We start from the raw sequence: 19507 nt of genomic DNA on the forward strand, positions 1-19507 counted from the left end.
ATGCCTTTTAATGTTCTGTTTTCTGTATTCTATAGGGTGTCTGTCTATTTTCTTGAATGCTGGGAACCAGGCTGTGGAGGTGTAGTCAAATATAAGCCTCAAGGTTTATTTATATGCTGTGATTGATGTTTCTCTCTGTTGACCAAACCTATGTTTGATACACTTTCTGTGTACAAGCTTTTTATTTGAACACTTCATAAGGCACCTGTGCTGTGTATTACAGGAGAGCATATAAGTTCTTGGTAAAAGTACTAGAGTGATTGTCTCTCTATTCCCCATCTTGTGTACTTCCAGGAAATAAAAAAAATTGAGAAAAAATTATTTTACTAGTTTTTTGAGGTGGGAATAATAGGCGAGTGTTATATTAATGAAAATTAGGCCCAGAAATTGGATCTGTTCTACCACTGGGAAGGTAGTACAGTAATCCCTCCCATATCCACACCATTACTTATTATTAGATGATTTATGTGTATTGTATTCCACTTCTAATCCTTCAGAATTGAAAACTTAGCACTGGAGTGACAAAATGGAGATGAGGGGAGGGGGGTTGATAATTTTACTTCATATATCTAAATACTCCCCAAATTCAAACACCTTGTAGCCCAATTTGTTCAGATATGGGAGGGATTACTGTAATTCTTAGTTGTTGTCATTCCCTAGATAGTCTGGTTCAGCAGTCCCATCTCCCTGAGGAATGCCACAGCTGGAACAGGATTTCCCACAAATCCCTTATTGGGGAATTCTCTGTGAGATAGACAAAAAAAATTGAAATTAGCACCCTCATCTCTCCAATTTTGCTGAAATTTGTTTCATAGGTAGTTTTAGGGCTTTAAACACATTTCTGAAATTTAAAGGTCAATCTGAACAACCATTCAGATATGACCTCAGATATTTTGCAGTCATATGAGAGGTCACTAACATTTGACAATTCATAATTATAGTGATAAAAGTAATAGCTATAGATGTATATATATTTAGAATCAGAAAAAGACAAAAATCCAAATATGAGAGTTTTAGAACTCTAGAATGAAAAATAAAAAATCCCACTTTAGCAAAAATTTGAGGTCAAGCTTTGACCCCTGGGGTATCAAATTTGAAAAAAAAAATATAGATGAGAAAAATGAAGGCATAAAATTTGGCTATTAGAATTAGTAAATGAAAGTTTGTTTATGCTGGTGTTTTTCATATAACACATAAGTGAGCACCATATTTATGTTGTCCGTCAACTGTACATATTTTTTACACTTAAGCTCTTAATTTCATTACCTTTATTTTAATGAAAAAATAAAAGCATATTTCTAGGCTATTATAAACAGCCATATAATTTTTTTTTCTTGGTAATTTTCATGTAATTAACTTATAAGCGAACACCATGTATTTACAAATTGTTTGTCAAACCATAAGAGTGCCTAACAATCTGATGATTTTTACATCATGTTACTTGTACAGAATCAGCACAGACAATTGTAGCTTAGATCTACAAGTTAGTACAGGTTTAGCCAGAAGTGTGTGTGGTTGGTTGTTATGGTTTTCTAATGAGCCTCGTAGAACATCAAGAATTAAAATATAATCTATAACTGTATTCTAAAATGTGTCATCTTACTGTATATTTTTTATTTACAGATTTATAGAAATTACTCATATTAATATCTACATCTCAGCTCTTAGGTCTTTTCAGGAAAATACAATGGTTCAGCACTTGAAATACTGCCAAGACCCTACTAAAAAACATAAGAAGCCCATAACAATCAATCTTAGAAAAGTGACTGATGTGCTTATTGAAAAGTGTGATGGAAGATTGAAAAGAGACTCATTGTTGTGTGTGAACTGTTGGACACTAATAATGAATAACCCCACAATACTTAGAACTATTGAAAACAATGAGACTGAGCAACATTTATTTGAATAACCTTCAAGCAGTGATTTGAGTGACATAATATCTTCAAATCAAGAATATCTTCAAATCAAGATCTGTACAGTGAATACTCAGTTGAAGAAAATCCAATTGCACTGGTTCCAGCACTTCTGGACCAAACACCAGTCAAAAAAAGTGAATAATAAGATCATTATTTAGGTTTGTTTGATCTATGTGGTATATAATTTTTCTTTATGTAAGTGTAATTTTAAATCGCTTTACATTCTTTCTTTATCACTAGACATTTTTATTTCAATGCCATTTTTATTTAATTAGTCATTTTTTTGCATAGCAATGTATGTATTTGTTTAGCATTTCCAAAAATAAATAGATAACTCATAAGGAATATCTATTTCCTCTCTCTCTCTCTCTCTGTATATGTGTATATATATATATATATATATATATATATATATATATATATATATATATATATATAAATATATATATATATATATATATTTATATATATGTATTTACCTAGTTGTATTTTACGGGAAGAGGAGCTATGCTCGTGGTGTCCCGTCTTCATATCTTGTTTTATCCAGACTGTTTTTAAATTTGTGTATTGTTTTTGCACACACCACATTCTCATCTAACTTGTTCCAAATGTCTATTACCCTGTGGGGAAAGCTGTTCTTTTTTTAGGTCTCTTCTATAACTGTCTTTCTTGATTTTCTTTCCGTGTCCTCTTGTATCTCTACTATCCCATTTTATTAGATCCTCTCTATCAATAGTTTCTATGCCTTTCATGATTCTATAGTTATCAAGTCTCCTCTCTCTCTTCTTTGCTCTAATGTCTGTAGCTCAAGTTTTGCTAGTCTCTCTTCATATGATAGTTCTGAGAGTGTTGGTACCAATTTCGTAATTGCTCTTTTTATTCTTTCAAGTTTTGCTATACATTTTTTTGTACTTGGTGACCACGTCGTCGCTGCATACTCCAATTTTGGTCTTATCAAAGTGACCAGTATTTTCTTCACCATTTCTTTGTCCAGGTATGTAAATGCCATTTTGATTGTTCTTATTAAATTATAAGTTTCTACAAAAATGTTGTTTATATGTTTCTCAGGGGACATATTATTCATAATAATGACTCCCAGGTCCTTCTCATTTTCTACTTTTTTTAATTTCTTCCTCTCCCAATTTATATGATCCCACTATTCTTTTTTGCTTCTTCCAAATTCCATAAAACTATACTTCTTAATATTGAATTCCATCTCCCACTTCCTACTCCATTCCCATACTTTACCGAGACTACTATGTAGCGACTTACTATCTTCTACAGTGTTCACTTTTTTCAACAATTTTGCATCGTCCACAAAGAAGCTCATATATCTTTCAATTCCCTTATCCATATCATTGATATATATAGCAAACATTATTGGGGCCAGAACTGTTTCTTGTGGAACTCCACTAATCACTTCATCCTAATTAGAGTGTTTGTCTCATATCACCACTCATTTTTCTTTCATGCAAGAAGTCTTCCTCTCACTTCAGCAGTTTGCCCTGTATTCCTCCTACAGTTTCTAATTTCTTTAGCAATTTCTTATGTGGCACCATAAAAGCTTTTTTCAGGTCTAGAAATGCACAATCAGCCCATCCATCTCTTTCTTGTATTACATCTATTAGCCTTGAATAGAAACACATTAAGTTTGTGACACATGATTCTCCTTGTCTAAATCCATATTGCCTTGGATTTAGTATGGTTTTTTTCCAAATGCCTTATCCATCTAATTTTGATGATTCTTTCACAAATTTTAGCTATCATACTTGTAAAAGAGACCGGTCTATAGTTAGTAGGGTCTTCCTTGTTTCCCCCTTTATATATTGGTACTATATTTGCTCTTTTCCAATCTTCTGGAACTTTTCCTTCTTTCAATAAACTGCTTATTAGACTATGTATTTTGTCTGTTAGTTCATTCCTGCATTCTCTCAAAATCCAGTTTGCCATTTCATCTGGTCCATGCAATTTTCTGACATCGAGATTACTCAAGTGTTTCATTATTTCATTCCTTGTTACTTCTATCTCTTTCATAGGGGGGAGTTTCTCCTCCCACTCGATATCTCTAGGTTGTATGTTCTCCCTCCTAAACACTGATCTAAAATGCTTGTTCATAATTTCTGCCATTTCTATTTCCTCTGTGTATTCAATTCCTCCTTGTTGTAGTTTCTCTAATTCTTGTTTGTTTTTCAGTTTGTTGTTTACAAATCTGTAATAAATACGAGTAGTTTTGGTTGATCTTTACATTTTTCTATGACATCTTTTTCGTATTTTTTCTTTTCTGCTCTGCTTTCTGCTCTTTTTCAGGTCTTTTGTCTTTTTTCCATTTTATCCAAGCTTTATCCCTTTTGTCTTTTAACTCCCTACATCTTTTGTTGTACCAACACTTTACATATCCTTTTTCATGTTTTTGTCTTGGAACATGCTTTTCCACTCCTTTATAAATTTTTGTCAAAATATTCCATTTCTCTTCTACTGTTGTTTCCTCCTTGTGTATCCTTTCCCAGTCTGCTTTTTGAAAGAATTCTCTTATTTGATTAAAATTTGTTTTTCCATACATCAATCTTCCCTTTCTATATTGTTAATTTTTTTCCATGTATTTTTCCTCATTTAGTTCCAGTTCAACTAATATGTGGTCACTTTTACTTATTGGCATCTTATATTCAATCTTGTCCACTATTTTAGGTTCTGATGTGATTATTAGGATGTGTTTAATGTTACACCAAGAATCTTTTATGTATGTGCATGTGGTAGAGAGTGCTGTTGATAAAGAGGTGTATGTATTTGTGTTCTACTATCCAATTGGTGAGAAGTGTAGCTGTAGATTTGGTTGGGGCTATTTTGAGTCTATTACCAGTAAACCAGGTATTGAGTATGTCAAGGTATGGATGCAGTATTTCTGCAGTTTTGCATTATGGTGTGTGCATGTAATTGTTATTTTGTCTGCATAAGAAGAAGAGATTTGTATTTCTGAGGTGTGGGTATATTGTGCATGTAAAGAGTGTGAGATAGAACTAAGCCCTGTGGTACACTATTCCTAAAATTTATATTATGCACACCAGAATTTTTTTTTTTGCATTTTTGGGGTGGAGGGGTGTAATGGTGTGGTATGGTTGGCATACTCCACTGTATCTTCTATGGCTTCTCCTGGAAAGTAAGGCCTTTTCTTGGTATGGTATCATAGAGGTGGAATATAGACCACATATCCACTGGTTTTAAATGTTCTATGTGGAGTTATGTGAACTGGGGTGCTTGCCAGGGTTATTAGAGCTGTGAACATGTCAAACTGAGTTCTTCATTCTAGTCCTACTATTAGGGTGTCTCCTTGAGGTCACATATCATGAGGAATTCTGCATTTGTCTTCAAATTCATCATGTACTCTCATGAGGCAATTCTTTGTTATTGATTCACTGTTGGTAGACTTCAGGATAAAAATTCTAGGGTAGTCAAGTTCATGGTCCACTTCATCTTGGTAAGGTGTTAGCAGGGCTGTGGTTACTGATTGTGGTGCTTGGGTTTGTTTTGATAATCTTAACAGTAGCAGGTATTACCCTCTGTGGAGGGGGGGGGTAGTTACTCGGGTGTTCAATCAATTGTCACCAAGTTTCCCTAAGTGGAAAACCTGCATCCTCATAGTTACTGGGAACAGTCCTCATAACCTTCCACAGATCTCTCTGGGAAGAAACTTTGAATTGTTGTCTGTGTTGCATTAGTGTGGGACCATTTCCATATCACTGGCTAACAGTTGTAGAGGAGACCAGCCAACACTAGTCAGTTCTCTATGTGTGAAAAATCGTATGAAATGCAACTTTATTTGATAGAGAGAAATCTTGGACCCAGTCTGGAGACTGACTGTCAGCCCTTGACTGCACCTCCTGATGGAATGAGGTAGTTGACAGGTTTTGAAAATAGTTTCACTGTCCTTCTAGTACCACCACTTGCAGGTACCAGTTATTGCTCTGGTGTTACCCTTCTACATTGTTCTTGAGTTTGGGGGTGGCTCTCTTCATTCTGTTCACTGCAAATTGTTGTAGGCTGGGGCAGGAGTGCAAAAAAGAGAATCTTATTTTTGGAGGGCTATTGCTTCCTCCTCCTTGTTGTTTTGTTATTCCTATTAGGGCCTATGAGAGGGGATCCACCCGATACTTTGTTCTGGGGCCTAAGAGCTAAAAAGAGCCCCACAGAAACCATGCAACATCCACCCCTCCCCTGAGAACAAACACCCCCAGCCCAACATACACTTATATTCACATACACAAATATCATTATACTTATTCCACCTCACTTACCTCTTTTAATTAGAATTGATAAATTATTATAGATTCACTGGACACCAAATACTCAATTTCGAGTAAAATTGGTAATTTTTTAGAATTGCACACCTTTGTGATACAGCAATTTCTTGGCAGAAATCAATAACAGAAAAAGTTCCTTAAAGCTATACACAAACAAATGTAAACACTTCAACTGCCTGAGTTGCCGTCTTTGCTTTGGTAGATGCAGAGGTCAAAGAAATGAAAGTATGATAACTTTGTCTATTCTAACCTATCTTGCATTTAGTAATGCAGTACAGTAGAACCTCTACATACGAATTTAATTCATTCCAGGACCTACTTCGTATGTTGAAATGGCCGTATGTTAAATCAAATATTCCCATAAGAATACACTGTAATTCGTTTAATTCGTCCCACAGCCCAAAAATCTATGATAACTCCTAAATAAACATTGTACTGCAGATAATTACACATAGCAATAAAACAAATGCATTACTGTATATAAGAGAGATGTAAAAAAATATATATAAGGAAATAATCAATAAAAAGGGTTTTTTATTGTCACTTCACCTTAGAGATCGTCGATATTGTAGACATGTTTTGGCCATATTGTTTAGCCAGATCACTTATACGAACACCGCTCTCATGCTTTTCTATGATTTCTTGCTTTACTTCTAAGGAAAGCATTACTTTCTTCCTTTTTTCACCACTGCTACCACTCGCACTAGCCTTTATGGGATCCATGATGATAAAATAAAAAAGGAAGGTATTAAGCACTGTTATTTATGATCAGAACAAGGAGAACCACGCGACACGAAGGAGAGCTGTGAACTGACTGCCGTCTAGTGGGCTAACCATGAAACTGCAACACTACGAGAAACTTTGACGCCGTATATATGCGAAACTTTGACGACTTCGTATGTTGGAAATTACTTCGGGTGTAGTCAAATATCAGATCGAATTTCACATTGTATGTTGGAAAATTCGTATGTTTAGGCAATCGTAAGTAGAGGTTCTACTGTACCTGTAATTCTAGAGGTCATCAGGGCCGTTGTCTTTGAGCTTCGAATCTATCAAAACAAAGATGGCATCTAAAGGAGTCTACACAATTTCATTCATTTGTGCATAGCTTTTAGCAATGTTTTCTGTTATTGATTTCTGCCAAGAAAAATAGCTATTACATTGATGTATTATAATTTACAAAATATTTAATCTTCATATGCTATATCACATAGGTGTGCACTTCTACAAAAAATACATGCCTGTCTCGGGGCCCCAAAGAGATCTTCTACTCTACTGCCTTGCAAAAAATTCAATATTTTTTTAGTTGTGCACACCTATGCAATATAGTATTAGAAAATTAAATATTAATTTTGTAAATTATAATACATGAATATAATATGCAATTTTCTTGGCAGAAATTAATAACAAAAAACCTTGCTACTAGCAAATCTATTTACAAATGAAGCTGCTAGGATACGGTCAAGACACCAGTCCAGTTGCTGTCAGTTAGACAATGGCTTTCACGTTGTGGAGTGGGTATTCTCCAACTCCAGGTGACGTTAATAACTGTTTTTACAAAGACAATAGGGCTTCCTTGGACTTTATGAGTAAAAACGGGGTTCTGCTGTCATCTGTTAGTTGCCCGAGGTACAATAATATAATCAGGCCATCAGCATCCATGATGATGACAACCCGGATGATCTTTAGAATTTGAGGTACCGAATAACTAAATATAGGTTAGGTTATGTCTGTTAGGTTAGAATAGATTAATTTAACATCCTTTCATTTCTTCAACCTCGGTATCTATCAAAACAAACATGGCATATCATTTAACTGCTGCAACTTTATTCATTAGTAAATTGGTTATAGCAACTTTTTTGTTATTGAATTCTGCCAAAAAAAAAAAATTGTATATTACATTGAGGAAAACTCTGTTCATAGAGAAATGATGACACTTTTATACTACGACTATCCCTCCGTTATGCTGTCCTCCAACCCCTTGTTGCTGTCCTGTACCATTTCTCTGAGTATTCCTTTTCTGTGATGGGGGAATTCCCTGTGGTGGGGGAAAAGAATACTGCCACCAAATATTCCCACTTGGATCGTAAGAGGCGAGAAGAAAGGGACGGGGATTGGGACTAGGCATCCTTCTCCTTGTAGCCCCACAGGGGAAATTCCCCCCCCAAAAAAGAAAAGAAGGCATAAGAGGGGCTGGAAAGCCTCGGACCAGCACCCTAAGGTTTGGGTCTTTTAATGTGCGTGGATGTGGTACAGATGAGAGGAAAAGGGAAGAGATAGGTAGTATGTTTGTGAGAAGAAAGATGGATGTGTTGGCTTTGAGTGAAACTAAGTTGAAAGGGAAGGGTGAGTGTAAGTTTGGGAGTGTAAGTGGGAGGTTATCAGGAGTGAAGAGAGGGCGAGGGAGGGAAGGGGTGGCTATTCTAGTAAGTGAAGAGATAGGTAAATGGGTAGTGGAGTGGAAGGAGGTTTCCTCAAGGATAATGTGGATGAAGGTGAAACTGGGGAAGGAGATGTGGGTCTTTGTAAGTGCATATGGGCCTGGCAGTGAGAAGAGTATAGAAGAAAGGGAGGCTTTTTGGATAGATCTAAATGAGTGCATAGAGGATTTGGGAAGAAATGTCAATGTGATAGTACTGGGAGACCTTAATGCTAGGGTGAGAAATGGTCCAATCGATGGAGTGGTTGGGAAATGTGGAGTTCCAGGAAAGAATCGTAGTGGAGAGTTGATGGTGGAAATGTGTCTAGAAAGAGAGTTGATGATAGCAAATACAGTGTTTCGGAAGAAATTCAAGCATAAGTAAACATGGGAGAGGGTGGTGGAGGGAAGGGTGGTAGATAGAGCGCTAATGGATTATGTAGTGGTAAATAGGATTATGATTGGAAGAGTTAAGGATGTGCATGTGCTAAGGGGAGAGGGTGGGGGAATATCAGATAATTTTTTGGTGGAAGGTAAGTTGAAAGTGGAGGATAGATGGAGGAAGAGGAAAGGGACAAAAGGTAGGGAGGTTCTCAGAGTGAACTCTTTGAATGAGAAGGAAAAGGAGGAGTAGGGAAAGAAGCTGAAGGAGGAGTGGGAGGGAGTAAAGGGTAGAGTAGAGCTGGGTGTAGAGGAGGAATGGGGATGGTTCAAGGAGGGAGTCATAAAGTGTGCAAGGATGGTGTGTGGAACAAGAAGGACAGAGGGAAATAGAAGAAAGGGTAGTGAATGGTGGGATGAGGAAACAAAAAAGGTTGGAGAAGAGAAAAAGCGAGCTTTCACAGATTGGTTACAAAATAGGACGAGGGAGTCATATGAGAGGTACAAAGAAAAGAAAAGAGAAGTAAAGCAAAAGGTAAAGGAGGCAAAGAGGAGAGCAGATGTGAAATGGGGTAAGAGTTTGACAGAAAATTTTGAAAGTAATAAAAAGATGTTTTGGAAAGAAATTAAGAGAGGAAGAGGAGGCGGATCAAGTAGAGAAGAAAAGGTAAAAGGTGCAGATGGAGAGATGATAATGGAAGAGAAGGCAGTAAGGGGAAGATGGGCAGAATATTTTAGGGAGTTGCTTAATGTGAAGGAGGATAGGGAAGGAAAGATTGCTGCAGTGGGAAGTGCAAAGAAAATGAGAGTGATGAATGAGGAGAATGGAGGAGAAATAAGGAAGGATGAGGTGAAGGCAGTTGTTAAGATGATGAAAGCAGGTAAGGCACCTGGTCTGGATGGATGCCATGCGGAATGTCTGAAAAAGGAAGGTACAGTAATGGTGGACTGGTTGGTGAAGTTATTTAATGTTTGTTGGAGAGAGGGTAGAGTGCCGGAGGACTGGAGGAGTGCCTGTATAGTTCCTCTTTACAAGGGAAAAGGGGACAAGTGTGAATGTAGTAGTTTCAGAAGGATTAGCTTGTTGAGTGTAGTTGGGAAGGCTTATGGGAGGATCTTGGTTGAGAGGATTAGGAGAGGAACAGGAGTAATTGGTGAGGAACAGTGTGGATTTAGGACAGGTAGAGGTTGTGTAGATCAGATCTTTGTGGTAAGACAGATATGTGAGAAAGCTATAGGAAAGGGGAAGGATGTTTTTTGGGCTTTTATGGATCTGGAAAAGGCTTATGATAGGGTAGACAGAAAGGCACTGTGGGAGGTTATGAAGATATACGGGATAGGAGGAAAGCTTCTGGGAGCTGTCAAGAGTTTTTATGAGAATAGTAGAGCTTGTGTCAGGATTGGAAATGGAGAGAGTGAGTGGTTCGAGGTAAAGGTGGGACTTACAAAGGATTACAAAGGCGGAGCATGCCGACAAGAGACCTTTTAATCCATATCTAGGTCGGATGGAAAAAAAAAAATCATATTAATAATAAATTAAAACTATAATAAAGTAAATAACAAATAAAATACATAAATAAATGCATAGGTATAGTTGAATAACAAACAAACAGGTAAATAGTAAATGATAATAAATTGACATATAACTAATAATAAATGAAAATCAGACAGACAAATTATAACAAAACAAAAACAAATAATATAAGATAAATTATAATCATTACAGCATCTTACTTAGGTATTTATCTAAATGATTCTTAAAGCTTCGAACTGAACTACATTGCACTACCTGTGCAGGAAGTTTATTCCATTCATTAACTACACGGTTGGCAAAGTTGTTTCTACCTACTTCCAAATTGAATCTATTTCCGGACAGTTTGAGACCATTGTTTCTTGTCTGATTCTCATTCAATGTGAAAATTTGGTCACTTTTGATGTTGTCAATTCCCTTTAAAATCTTAAAGACCTGTATCAAGTCACCTCTGAGTCTACGCTTTTTTAGGGAAAACAGATTTATGTGTTTTAGTCGATTTTCGTATGATTTATTTTTGATATTTGGAATCAGTTTTGTGGCTCGCCGTTGTACTTTTTCCAGTCTGTCAATGTCTTTAATGAGATTCGGTGACCATACGGAAACAGCATATTCCAAATGTGGACAAACTAACGATTTATATAGCTTGTTAATGAGTGATGGACTTTTGAAATCAAAAGATCACGCAATCAGTCCCAGAATCTTATTTGCTTTCTCAGAGGCTGAAATACACTGCTTGGATGATTTGAGGTCGTTACTGATAATTACGCAGAGATCTTTTTCACTATCCACTTTTGTTAACGAATTTCCAAATAACTTGTAATCGTACTTACTGTTATTTTTACCTATGTGCATTACCTTGCATTTACCTGTGTTAAATTTCATTAGCCACTTTTCAGACCATTGCTGTAATTCATCTAAATCTTCTTGAATATCTAATTGGTTTGAGTGATCATTTGCCACTCCGCACAGTTTTGTATCATCAGCAAATTTGGAAACAGTAGATTTTAGTCCATGGTCTATATCATTTATATATACTATGAATAGAAGTGACCCAAGAACGGAACCCTGAGGAACTCCACTTGCAACACTTTTCCATCCAGAAGTTTTTCCATTTAAAACAACTCTCTGTTTTCGACCCTTCAACCAATTACTAGTCCAACCTAATAGGCTACCACTTATTCCATGCAAAGCTAATTTAGTAAGTAGTCTTTCGTGTGGGACGGTATCAAAAGCTTTTGCAAAGTCTAAATATATTAAATCTATATTGTTTCTTTTGTCATAATTCGAGATAACTGTGTTGTAGAATTCGAGTAAGTTAGTCACGCAAGAACGTTTCCGCCTGAAACCATGCTGGCTATCATTTATCAAACGGTTACTTTCTAAATGATATTCGATAGCATCTCTGATGATAGTTTCCATTATTTTTCCTACGATTGAAGTCAAACTTATAGGCCTATAGTTATTTGGTTTCTTTTTGTCACCTTTTTTGAATATGGGAGTAAGGTTAGCTAGCTTCCATTCTCTTGGGACATCTCCGGATATGATGGATTTCTTGAAAATAATTTCTAATGGAACAACAATCTCATTTTTCATTTCCTTTAAGATTCTTGGATGCCAACCGTCAGGCCCTGGTGTTTTATTAACTTTGAGTTTGTCTATACACCTTTTAATTTTTTCTTTTGTTATATTTACCGTAGTGAGTAAGTTTACCCAAACTTTTCACAGGTTTCAGTTTGGAATTCACTTTGAGGTGTTTCGTTTACAAATACCGAGCTAAAATAATTGTTTAAGATATTACACATTCCTTCATTTGAATATTCAAGTTGACCGTCAGCAGATAATAGTGGACCAATGTGATTCCTAACAACCTTTTTATCTCTAATGTAACTATAGAATTCTTTGGGATTCTCTTTGGATTTATCAGCGATGTTCATTTCGTATTGTCGTTTTCTTTTTCTTATTGTCTTTTTTAAATTTCTCTGTATTGATACATAACTTTCATAGTCATTAGATGCACCCGAGTCAAGGATGTGTTATGTCACCCTGGCTGTTCAACTTATACATGGACGGGGTGGTGCGAGAGGTAAATGCAAGGATAGACTGGGCAAGGGATTGGAGATGGTTAAAGAAAATGGAGAAAAATGGGAGATGAGCCAGTTGTTGTTTGCGGACGACACTGCGCTTGTCGCAGGATCGGAGGAGGGATTGAGGAAGTTGGTGACAGAGTTTGGGAGAGTATGTGATAGAAGAAAACTAAAGATAAATGTGGGTAAAAGTAAGGTGATGAGATGTACAAGTGTGAAAGTGACAGTAGACTGGAAGTGAGCATTAAGGGAGAGCGACTGGAGGAAGTGGACAGTTTTAGATATTTGGGTGCAAATGTGGCAGGGAAAGGTGGAGTGAAAGTGGAGGTAGAATGTAGATTGAGAGAAGCGAGTAAATGCCTTGGTGGATTAAAGAGTGTAATGAGAAGTAGACATTTGGGAATGGATGCTAAGAGGAGACTGTATGAAGGAGTGATTGTGCCAAGAAGAAGAGAGAAGGAGTTTGAATGTGTTTGAGATGAGGTGTCTGAGAAGTATGATGGGGGTTACTAGGCTAGATAGAGTGAGAAAGTGAGGAGGAGAACGGGGGTGGAAAGGGAGTTGGGAGATAGGGTTGATGAAAGAGTATTAGGATGGTTTGGACACATGGAAAGAATGAGTGAAGAAAGACTAGTAAAAGAGGTGTGGAAGGCAAATGTGGAAGGAGTGAACATGAGGGGGCAACCAAGGATGGGATGGATGGGGTGAAGGGGGCTTTGGGGAAGCGGGGAATGTCTGGTGAGGAAGGACGGGAGAGGACAGACAGGGGTGAATTGAGAATGGTTGTGATAGCATGAGGTGGAATGGGCAGGTGAGGTAGTATGTGTGAGCAAAATTTGACGCAGCCCAAAGGGATTTCTCCCCGTCCTCTCATTTTATGCAATGGGGGGACGGAGAGGGGGGGGTCGCCGATTTAATGAAGTGGCCTTGCTGTGGATGCGCTGTGTCTTGCGACACTGCCTCTGACCCAGGGCAGTGGACAAGGTGCAGGGATGACCCGTCATTCAGGAGGTGCTAAGATAAGAGGGAGGGTGGAGGGGTGTGGAGTGTATTCAGGGATGGAATGGGTGGGAATGATTTTATGCCTTTTTCTTTCTGGCTACCCCCCTTGTAAGGGGGAAAAAGCCTTGGTATATGTATGTACATTGATGTATTATAATTTATAAGATTAATGGTAATTTTTTTGTTGTGCACACCTATGCAATATAACAATAGAAAATTAATTATTTTGTAAATTAGAATACATCAATATAATATGAGATTTTCTTGATGGAAATCAATAACAGAAAAATTTCTTAAAACTGATTTACTAATGAACAAAGTTGCAGCAGTTGATGCCATGTTTGTTTTGATAGATGCTGGGGTCAAAGAAATGAAAGAATGATAAATTCGTCTATTCTAACCTAACTAACCTATGTAACCTAACCTACATTTAGTAATTCAGTACCTCAAATCCTAAAGATCATCCAGGTCTTCGTCGTCATAGTCACAGATGCTGACGGCCTGATTATTATTATACCTCGGGCAATTAACATACAATGGTAGAACCCCATGTTCTCTCATAAAGTCCAAGGAAGCCTTATTATTTTTGTAACAGCACTTATTAACATCACCTGGAGTTGGAGAACACCCAGTCTACAACGTGAAAGCCATCGTCTAACTGAGTGACTGCACTGGACAGATGATAGTGTGGCATCCATATGTATCCTAGTGGCTTTGTTCATTAGTATATATGCTTGCAGCAAGGTTTTTTGTTATTCATTTCCTCCAAAAAAAATTGCATACTACGTTCATGTATTATAATTTACAAAATATTTAATTTTCTAATGCTATATCGTGTAGGTGTGGACTTATAAAAATTTATCAAATTTCTTTTAGAGGCCATGATTATAATTATTATGGTATTATCTTAGTTGTGGATGAGGGGGAGTGGGTGGGGGTTGGGGGGTGAGGAAGTATGTACGAGAAAAAAAAATTGACGTGGCCCGAAAGGATTTCTCCCCATCTTCTCCTTTTCTGCATGAGGGGACGGAGAGGGGGGGGGTCGCCGAATTTATGAAGCGGCCTTGCTGTGGATGTGCTGTGTCTTGCGACACTGATTTCTGACCCAGGGCAGTGGACAGGATGCAGGGATGACCTGTCATCCAGGAGGTGCCAAGATAAGAGGGAGGGAGGAGGGTGGAGGGGAGTGGAATATATAGGAAATGGAATGGGTGGGAGTAGTTTCTATGCCTTTTTCTTTTTGGCTACCCCCCTGTAGAGGGAAAAAGCCTTTGGTATATGTATGTATGTATTTTAGTTGTGCACACCTACACAATATAGTATTAGAAATTTAGATATTAATTTTGTAAATTATAATGCATGAACATATGTGACTTTCTTGGTGGAAAAAAAAAAACTTGCTACAAGCAAATTTACTAACGAACAAAGCTGCTAGGATATGGTACAGACACCATGCCAGTCCAGTCACTATCAGACAACGGCTTTCACGTTGTAGCCCGGGCATTCTCCAACTCCAGGTGATGTTAATAAGTACTGTTACAAAGACAATAGGGCTTCCTTGGACTTTCTGAGAGAACATGGGGTCCTGCATCATCTGTTAATTGCCTGAGGTACAATAATAATCAGGTCGTCAGCATCTGTGACGACGACAACCCAGATGATCTTTAGAATTTGAGGTACCGAATTACTAAACATTGGTTAGGTTACATAGGTTAGTTAGGTTAGAATAGACTAATTTATCATCCTTGTATTTCTTCGACCTCAGCACCTATCAAAACAAACATGGCATATCATTCAACCACTGCGACTTCATTAGAAAATAGGTTTTAGCAACTTTTTTGTTATTTCCTCCAGGAACATCACATATGTTGATCTATTATAATTTACAAATTTAATACCCTTTGGAAGGTGCTAATTCAACCTATCCTGGACTACTGCAGCCAACTCTGGTCACCACATAAACAAGGAGACATCCAGAAGCTTGAGGCTGTCCAAAGAAATTACACCAGGCACATCAGAGGGATGAAGGATCTCAACTATTGGGATCGCTTGGAAGCACTGGGACTCCATTCCCAACAAAGGAGGAAAGGTATAGGGCCACCTATACATGGAAAATCCTGGAGGGCCTTGTTCCTGACCCCACGCCCTCAACAATCAAGCCATATCACAGTGTAAGGCACGGACGCAAGTGTGAGAGACAAACGCTCCCACTAAGAGCCCCAGAGAGGGTTAAGACCTTACTGGCATCCAGCCTAGGTCACGAGGGTCCAAAAATTTTCAACGCTCTCCCAAAAGAAGTGAGAGAGAGAACCAACTGCTCAGTGGACAGCTTCAAGCATGTAGTGGACAGGTTTCTATGGAAGGTGCCAGATGAGCCCCCAGTGCCAGGCTACACCGCCATCAGTAGGTTGTCATCCAACACAATAACAGACCAACTGGCCCTTGTGAGGTGGGACAGCAGGACTGGCAGCAGCAGTAGATCACTACAGCTGTGAAGATAGACCTTGGAACTTCTCCAAGTATACCAAGTAAGCAAGTAAATTAATTCTCTATTGCTATATCGCGTAGGTGTGCACGACTAAAATTTTACCATTATTATTCATACTTCATTATGGGAGACTATGCTAGGAGTGGTTCTCCAGCATGGTCAGGTTCAAGATCATGTTCAGGGCACCTTTTCCACACGCAAGGTGGGCAGGGCGGATCTTTCATAGGCCAACCATTGGATGATTGGGCCTACACCACATGCCAAGTGGATTCTGAATAAGCAAAGCCGCCTGAGATATCTCTTCCCCCATGGCCACTGTCATATTGCCAGAGGACTCATGGGGTGGGTGTTACTGTTAGTAGGAAAAATTAAGTTATTGTTAGTTAGGGGGAGAGATGGTGACAATATACTGTCAAATCTCTGTCGGTTCTCAATGTGGGTCTCACTAAACGCCGACCAAAGCCGACCAATGATGGTTTTTGATCAAATGCATAATCTATATATAAGAAATAGCATATGGTTGCATTACTTGACCTATTTTCTTTAAAATGTGTGATTTCTATGGAAAATCATCAAAGAGAAGTTACGTTTTTATCCTCTGTAAAATTACCAACCGGCAGACAACGCCGACCAAACCCAAACAGTGACGGCTTTTGCTCAAATGACAAAAACGTATTCTCTTTGATGATTTTACATGGAAGTTACACATTTTAAAGAAAACAGGTCAAATAATGCAACCATATGCTATTTTTTATATATACATTATGCATTTGTGCAAAAACCGTCATTGTGTGGTTTTGGTCGGCTTTGGTCAACGTTGGTAATTTTGCAGAGGATAAAAACGTAACTTCTCTGATGATTTTACATGGAAATCACACATTTTAAAGAAAATAGGTCAAATAATGCAACCATATGCTAATTTTTATTTAAAATTATACATTTGAGCAAAAACCGTCATTGTTTGGGTTTGGTCGGCGTTGGTTGCCGGTTGGTAATTTTGCAGAAGATAAAAACGTAACTTCTCTTTGATCATTTTACATGGAAATCACACATTTTAAAGAAAATAGGTCAAATAATGCAACCATATGCTATTTTATATATATAAATTATGCATTTGAGCAAAAACCGTCATTGTGTGGTTTTGGTCGGCTTTGGTCGGCGTTTAGTGAGATCGCTCAATGTTACCCAAGCCAAGGTTGGTTTTCCTTCTTGATTTCAAATCCCATGAGTTTAAGAGCAAACTAGACACTGCGAGATACAAAGGCGGGACATCACGAGCGTAGCTCCCCTTCCCGTAAAATACAACTAGGTAAATATAAATTTATACAACTAGAGTCTTAGATAAATACTTACTGCAAATGTCATACAGACGGGATGATATGAAAATAGTGAAGAACCCGGTTTACATGTCTGTATCATAACAGTCGTAAATAACACGATAACAGTGTGGGGCATAAGGTTTGAAGTAGTGACTGACATACCGAATAAACAATTTAACAAGACACTGGCCTCAATCCTCATCAACCATTGTGTTTGTTATTTCAATCTTACGCCCTGCCATATGACGACATCATCTGTACGTCATCACTTGTTCCGAAGGTATAAAATTTATAGCTAATATAGGTTGAAGACAAATTTTACAGTTTCATCTTTACTTTAGTGGTTGATGTGTATTTTTTTCGAGACAGAGTGATCAAAACTATTTAATTTTTTATACTTATTTATACTATTTCAATAAGTTCCGTAATTGAAGCCAATTTGACATGTTTAGAATACAGACATAACAAAATTCATATGTAATACTAAAATTACTAGAACTACTAAAATATATTTAATTTATTTATTTGTAGTGATGTAACATATTCTTATGATAAAATTTACACATTTATTGTATTTGACAATTACACTTGTTTGTAAACGAAGGCATGTACTACTAATGTAAATATTCAAACTGAAGATAAGGTCGAAAAAGCATGCCTGTTTCCAAAGTTATGGATGTAAATGGTTTTAAAGGTAAATATTGAAAGATCATTTTGAATATCAGTAAAACATGCTATATTTGATCATATATTCGTGTACTGTCTAATATATGGCTCCACATGTTCAGAGATGACAAAACATAACATGAAGTTAAAGTAGCATGGTAATAACTAATATTAAATATTTTTATTTGCATAATTTGGATATTTCTCAAGTATTCGTATCTGGGATGTTCTTACCTCCTGGTCTATATCACTTATCATGACCAGGAATAACAGTGAGCCAAGTACCAAGCCCTGTGGCACTATTAGTTACCATTAAGTATTTTTGACTGGGCTCCATCCACTTCTATTTTCTGCTCTCCGTCACTTAGGAATTCATGGAGCTATAGTCCCAGTTTTCCAGTGATCCCACATTTTTTACTGTGTTTAGTAGCACCCTGTGGTCAACCTTATCAAATACTTTAGCAAAGTGTAGGTAGACTACATCAAACTTTTCTTCCATTGTATGATTGTTCACATTGATTGTCCAAAATGTTTATGGTGGTGGTTTAGCCTCAGGAGTTGGGAAAGGCATGATTGTCCTTCCCAATAACTCATGTTGTCATGGATTGAACTGCCCTGTCCTCTCTTTAAAAGTTCACTAGGTTTGGTATTTTTTAGAAGTGCCCACCTACAACGATACATTAGAAAATTAAACAATCTTGTAAATCATAATACATTAATGTAATATATGTTTTTCTTGGTGGAAATCAATAATAGAAAACTTTAAAAGTGATACACAAATAGAGTCACAACAACTCCTTAAGATGCCATATTTGTTTTTTAATTGATTTGGACGTCGAACATGACAACAACCCTGATCACGTATAGGAATTATAGGAACTTCATTACTAAATGCTGTTCAGGTTAGGTAGATAGGTTAAGTTAGGTTAGAATAGAGGAAATTATTACATAATTATTTCTTCAGTCTCCACATCTATCAAAACAAAAATGGCATTTCAAGGAGCCACTGCAGCTCCATTCATTAGTGAAATCATTTTTAGCAATCTTTCTCTGTTGATTTCTGCCAAGAAAAAATGTATATTACGTTGATATAATTCACAAAATTGATATTTGATTTTTTAAATGCTATATTGTGTAGGTGTACACTTTTAATAATTTACCCTAGGTTCTTCCTAAGTACTCTCTCGTTACACTTTTCTTTGCTGATGGAAGGTAAATTGAGAGTGGAGAAAGAGGAAAAGGGCAGAAAGTAGGGAGGTGCATAGAGTAAACTGCTTGAATGAGAAAGAAAAGGAGAAGCAATACAAGAAGAATCTAAGAGAGGAGTGGGGGAAGTGAAGGATAGAGTAGAACTAGGAGTGGAGGAGGAATGGGGGGTGCTTCAAGGAGGGAGTCATAAGGTG

General features: G+C 37.3%; 1 protein-coding gene across 6 annotated transcripts in view; it reads right to left on the reverse strand.

Annotated features, from left to right (window-relative positions):
• Positions 1-17709, reverse strand: part of LOC143034335 (putative transmembrane reductase CYB561D1) — a 31205-nt gene extending 13496 nt beyond the window's left edge. For 2 of the 6 annotated variants that reach the window (XR_012967243.1, XR_012967241.1), the window contains exon 1: positions 17473-17709. Coding sequence is in view for 1 of the 6 variants with exons in the window: in XM_076200268.1 (XP_076056383.1) it covers positions 6761-6934 (174 nt within the window). In the remaining 5 variants the exon portion in view is untranslated. The other 4 variants (XR_012967242.1, XR_012967245.1, XR_012967244.1 and 1 more) reach the window with 4 other exon arrangements.
• Positions 17710-19507: the final 1798 nt, after the last annotated feature.

This window comes from Oratosquilla oratoria, chromosome 17 (assembly GCF_046742065.1).
Source record: "Oratosquilla oratoria isolate Oo_2021 chromosome 17, ASM4674206v1, whole genome shotgun sequence".
NCBI classification, from domain to species: domain Eukaryota; kingdom Metazoa; phylum Arthropoda; class Malacostraca; order Stomatopoda; family Squillidae; genus Oratosquilla; species Oratosquilla oratoria.